General features: G+C 34.9%; 1 protein-coding gene across 6 annotated transcripts in view; it reads left to right on the forward strand.

Moving 5' to 3' along the window:
- KANSL1L (KAT8 regulatory NSL complex subunit 1 like) overlaps window positions 1–6,075 on the forward strand; it is a 160,925-nt gene that overhangs the window by 137,670 nt on the left and 17,180 nt on the right. For all 6 annotated transcript variants that reach the window (XM_031958118.1, XM_031958116.1, XM_031958115.1 and 3 more), the window contains 3 exons: window positions 686–798; window positions 3,767–3,964; window positions 5,075–5,252. In XM_031958118.1, coding sequence (XP_031813978.1) covers window positions 686–798; window positions 3,767–3,964; window positions 5,075–5,252 — 489 coding nt within the window. The remainder of the gene's footprint in view (window positions 1–685; window positions 799–3,766; window positions 3,965–5,074; window positions 5,253–6,075) is intronic.

Raw genomic sequence — 6,075 nt, forward strand, 5'->3', positions numbered from 1 at the left:
TAAGCTCCATAAGGGCAGGGCCTGAAGTCATTCAAAGGAGACCTTGTGGAATCATAGAATCAGAGATCTGGGATCTGAATACAGGTTTGAGTCTAGAATGAATTTTTGTAAGTTAAAAAATCTATCATATTTGAGATGCTGTTTTTGTTAGCTTTAACAGTTAATGAATTATAAAGTATTTATTGAATGATGCATATAAAAAAGCCTTTTACTAAATCTTAATGGAATATAAAAAGTAGAAAAATGGTTCAAGCAGTCAAGTAGCTTTCAATTTTATTGAGTCAGATATCGCTAAAATGACACAAGTTAAACCTCCAAACTTCTCCTTTTTAAAGAATTTGAAATCATCTTTTAAAAAATGGGAATAGAAACTTCTCATGTGTTATTTTAAACATATTTAATCTAGAGTTCTGTTGTAGTGGAAATAATACTAGTTTTGAAGTCCAAGGAGACTTGGGCTCTCCTATCATCTTTGAGATTAGTCAAGTTTACTTCATCTAGATGGGCCTGAACTCCTTTCCTCATCTATAAAATTAGGAGCCTCTACAGTACCTTCTGGCTTTAAATTTATGATCCTACCATTCCACAGATTGTTTTGTTTGTAAAGGATGCACCAAAGCTCTTGTTCTCATTTTTAGTAACCTTCCTCACAGAAACAGCAGTAAACTTTTATTTCTAATTCCAGATAGAAGATCTTTCTGATGAAGTCTTCTCCTTACGCCATAAAAAATATGAAGAGAGAGAGCAAGCAAGGTGGTCACTGTGGGAACAAAGCAAGTGGCACAGAAGAAATAGCAGGCAAGTGTTAACAAATCAGAGAACAGAAGTCATACAGGATCCCATAGTGAATTTAGCAAGTAAAAATTCTGAAGAAAAGCCCTTGGAAAAATGGGTAGACACAGCATGTGAACACAACATCTATTCTGCTTATGTGTAAGAAACAAAAGATATTTCACAGATGAGGATATGGGTATTATGGCTGATCACATAAAGATAAAATTCATATTTCGGTATTGTCCCTGCCACACATGTACTTACCATCAAGTTCAGTGATAGCTGGTGTGGGCTTACGAATAGTATTTTAGTTCTCTGTAAATAAAATAGGTTATCTCTTTAAAAAAAAAAAAAAAAAAAATTCTCGGGCCAGCTAGGTGGCATAGTGGATAGAACACCAACCCTGAAGTCAGGAGGATCTGAGTTCAAATCTGGTCTCAAACACTTAACATATCCTAGCTGTGTGACCCTGGACAAGTCACTTATCCCCACTTAGGAAAAAAAAAGAAAGAAAGAAATCAGTTTGCTTTAAGTTTATGTGTACAGTCATGTAAAACATTTCCATATCAATCATGTTAAGGAAAACAACAGATCAAAACAAGAAAAATAAAGTCTTTAAAAGTAAGCTTCAGTCTGCAATTAAGACTCCAACAGTTGTTTTTTGTTTTGTTTTGTTTTGTTTTCCCTGGGGAGCAAAGCATTTTTCAATTTAAGATCCTTTGGAACTGTCTTTATATTGCTGAGAATAGTTAAGTCATTTATAATTAATCATTGGTATAATATTACTAATACTATGTACAATGTTGTCCTGGTTGTGCCGATTTCACTTTGTATCAGTTCATGTAAGTTTTTTTAGGTTTTTCTGAGAGCATCTTTTTTGTCATTTCTGAGAGCATTTCATCAAAATCATGTACAGCAAATTTTGTAGCTGTTCCCCAATTGGTGGACATCCACTCAATCTCTTTGCTACCACAAAAGAGTAGCTATAAATATTTTTGCACATTTAGTTCCTTTTCCTCTTTTTTTAACCTCCTTGTATTCTAAAAAATTTTACTCATATATTTGAAAAATGAGGCCTTTATAAAGAAACTTGCTATGACTATGAAATACATAGTAATTCCCTCCAACCTATTTCCCCCATTTATCCTTTTTTCTTTCTCCTTCCATCCTGTCCATCTTCAAAAGTATTTTGCTTTATTGTCTTCCCCTAATCCACCCTCCCTTCTACTAGCTCCTCACGCCTGGCCTCATCCCGGCCCCCCTCCCCAAAAATCAGAACAAAAGGGGGAAAAAAAACACAAGGAAAAAAGCAAGCAAACAATAAAAGGTGAAAATACTGTGTTTTGATCCACATTCAGTCACCATAATCCTCTCTGGATGCAGATGGTACTTTACATCACAAGTCTATTGGAATTGCCTTGAATCACCTCATTGTTGAAAAGGTCCAAGTCCATCACAATTGATCATCACATAATCTTTTGTTACATTGTGTATAGTGTTCTCTTGGTTCTGCTCAGCTCACTTCAAAAGAACAGACCGATTTTCTTCAGTGAACTTTTTTTGCAACATTGGCCAATTCTTCTTTTTAAGTTCTTTTCTAATAAGGATTTTTGTGACTTAAAAAAAAAAAAACATTCAATTTGTTCCATTTTCAAGGTGTTTATTTTCATTATTTTTGTGTCTATTTTACCAAGTTGTTGATTTTTCATGATTTTATTGCATCTCATTTCTTTTCCCAATTTTTTTACCTTTCTTATTTGATTTTTAAAATCTCTTGAGCTCTTCCAAGAATCCTTTTTATATGTCCAAGACCAAGACGTTTTATCTTGGAGATTCTGGATATAGCAGTTTTGACTTCATTTTCTTCTGAATGTGCATTTTGATCTTCCCTATCAATATATTAACTACTTATGGGTCAGTTTCTTGTCATTGTTTGCTCATTTTTTCAGCCTACTGACCTTCCTGACTTTTTTCCTGCAAGTTAAAATTGGGCTCTTCTAGAGCATTTGGGATACAATCCCAAGCTTCAAGCTTTTTATGTAGCTATTTTCAAGGCTAGTTCTAGAGATCTGTAAGTTTTCAGTTCTTCCAAGGTGTTTATTCCTCTCCTAGCCTGCACTCTTGTCTGTGAGTGACCATAAAAGCACTTTTAACTGAAAGGGGTAGCCAGGGTTCCTGCTCTCTTGCAGATTCAAATTCTGATAGGCGATATTGCTCCTCCTCACTTTGGGACCATGACCCAGCTCTGTGTATGGCTTAATGGAATAGAGTCTGCATCCAGGGCCAGCAAAGGGACTTTTGTAATCTCCAGTTGTACACACTTTTTCCCTTCTGTGGACTGAGAGTTCTGGAAGCTACTGCTGCTGACTCAGTTGCCCCTGTGGCCTGCTGCTGTGTTGTTAGACTTTGCCCACATTGGACTGCTCAATTCTCACTACAATGAAACATGTCTTTCCCACCAACCTTCTACATTTTCTTGGCTGGGAAATTTTTTCACCCCATCCTTTGGTTGCTTCTGCAACTCCAGAATTCATTTTGAGGAATCATTTTTAAAGTTGTTTGATGGGAAATTTGGGAGAGCTTAGGTGAGTCTCTCCCTTTTCTTTACCATCTTGGATCCCAAAAATAAATTATTTCAAATAATCATTAATACTTTTAAAAGCATGAGCTTGATGAGGTATATGAATATTACTGTTTCATCATATGTTTTTCAGAAAATCTTTTAACACCGAACTACTGTAATCTACAAAGACTGGTTTCAGTTACAACCCAAATGGAGATTATTAGTTTATGAAATTTATATAAAAATGAACTTTACATTTGAGATACTGCAAAAAGATACAGATTTGGTAAAGATGATCCTTTTAATATAGCCAAAGTATGGAAAGAGTATTCATATTCCTAATTCATTATATATGATGTGAAACCAGTCACTTTTACTTAGTCTTATTGACATCTATTAATATGACTAAAAACATATTCCTTTGTTTAGGTCTCAAGATGTCCAGCCTTGCTGTAGAACACTCACTCCAAGAGATGTCCTAGCATGTACAAGGCTCAATTCACATCTTTCTCCACAGCCTAGAGATCTGTCCCTACAGCGGTGTAGGGGAAGATATGAATTGAGCCCTTCATGGGTGTCGTTGCAACAGAATACCATTGGAACACAGAGCCAGGCAATAGGGGTCAGGTAATTGCCATTTAAAAAAAAAAAGGGGGGTCTCAGTATAATTTTAAGCACTTGAAAAAATGAAATGACATCAAAAAAATTGGATAAATTTAGGAAAATTTAAGGAAAAAGGCATATTTATTACTGATTATTAGACTATATATTTAGGCAATAAGTAAAATATTGTGTTCAATTCCAGATACCATATTTTAGGAAAGGCACTGAAAACATGTGAGGATTGCTTCGAGGATCAAATGGGATTTTTGAGGAAGAGGGAATTGTTTTTTTCACTTAATATTTTTTCCTATTACATGTAGTTTTCAACTTTGATTTCTTTGAGTTCTAATTTTTTTCCTTCTCCCCCTCCTCCCAAGAAGCAAGCAATCTGATATAGGTTATAGATGTACAATTATCAGATGAGATGGGAGAAGAGGGAATTGTTTTTTTTCACTTGATACTATTTTTTTTTTCCTATTACATGTAGTTTTCAACTTTGATTTCTTTGAGTTCTAATTTTTTTCCTTCTCCTCCTCCTCCCAAGAAGCAAGCAATCTGATATCAGATTGTATTTCCTAAACCTTAAGGTACTATATAAATGCTACCTAGTTTTATTCTGGAGAAAGTAAGACTTAGGGGAAATATGAAAGCTACTTTGCAGTACTGAAAGGGTGTCACGTCAACTTAATTCTCTGTAAGTATAATCAGAAATAGGACCAAAGGAGTTAGGTTTGTTATATGTGTTAGACTAGATGGTCTCTGGGGTCCTAAGGTTAGGAAACGGAAATAAAGAAGCTCTTATCACAACTGTATTGGCAAATTTATGTGAGGTCAGTTTAATGGAATCACCTTGAGATGTGCCATTTCTAAAAATAAAAGGAATGATTTGAATATAACTTCACCCCCTATATTTATCTTCCCTGCATAGTTGCCACTGTTTAATATCAGCTTGATGACTCTATTGTATTAGTCAAATTGGTCTTTATAGAAAACGACTTTGTCTAGTCATATTAAATCATCTATAAGTTCCCTTGTTTGTCTTGTTAAACTATGGGCCCAATTTTTTGCTTTATATAAGTGAAGGGAATAATTTATAAATCATATTTGTAATAATGGTTTTTATTTTCCTGTTAGATCTTATGGCAAATATGCTGAAGGGCAGCAAGGACAAGATTCACTATTAAAAGAAAATCACAGTGATGTTAATACTGTTGAACATTGTGCTTCTGAAGCGGTCCTTGAGTTTCCTTCTGAAATGCATGGCCTTTGTGTGGATGCCTCACCTTTCTTAAACAAAAATCAAGAAGCCAAGGTAGGGGACACATTGCTAGCAAAATGTTAAGCTAATGCATACTTTACCATATATATATATATTTTAACCTATATTTGTAGAAAATGCAAACTTCTGTCATAACCTTAATAATGGTGTTAACTAGGAGTCACAAGCTTTGTCCAATATTTGGTTCTGCTACTGGAAGACTAGAACTACACACAATTTCTTTAGGATAGAGAACTCCTAGGTGAGAAACCTCTACCACTGCAGTTAGGCAGCTTCTAGGGTTGCAGAGTTGCCTAAGGTATTTTTAGTGACTTGCCCAGGGTCAGAGGTGTGAGTCTTCCTGGCTCCAAAGCTAGCTCTTATCTACTATAACCATACTACTTTCTCCTTAGTAATTAAAAAGCCATCTGACATACTGGAAGTTTATAAACCTCCTGGTTTAAAAGAAAAAAAGATGACAGGGAATTTAGTGATTTATTAAGAAAGTTAACAAATAAGAATTTTGTGAATATTGCCTCTCTTTTTAAAAATTTAGAAAGGGCTTCAGAATTCCTTGGACAGACTGATTTCAACAAGCATAGTGACTAAGGAGAAAATTTCAGTGGTCTATAGACATGCTAAGTTTGTGATTTTTCCAATGCCAAATAACAGCTATAAAATTCAGCTTAATCTTCCTACTAGAGTTGAAAGGATTATCTTTCAGCCATCCAGTTTATCAGAGAGAATAGTATTTCTTGAAAAAAATAAAACTGCTTTAAGTAAAGGAATCCCAAGAGGTGCAGAGGTGAAGTGGTTAATAAAATGTGACACACGGAGAAGATGAACAATGTTTGAGTCTTTTCCCCGGAGGACTGAT

The sequence above is a fragment of the Sarcophilus harrisii genome, chromosome 3, assembly GCF_902635505.1.
Source record: "Sarcophilus harrisii chromosome 3, mSarHar1.11, whole genome shotgun sequence".
Lineage (NCBI taxonomy): Eukaryota > Metazoa > Chordata > Mammalia > Dasyuromorphia > Dasyuridae > Sarcophilus > Sarcophilus harrisii.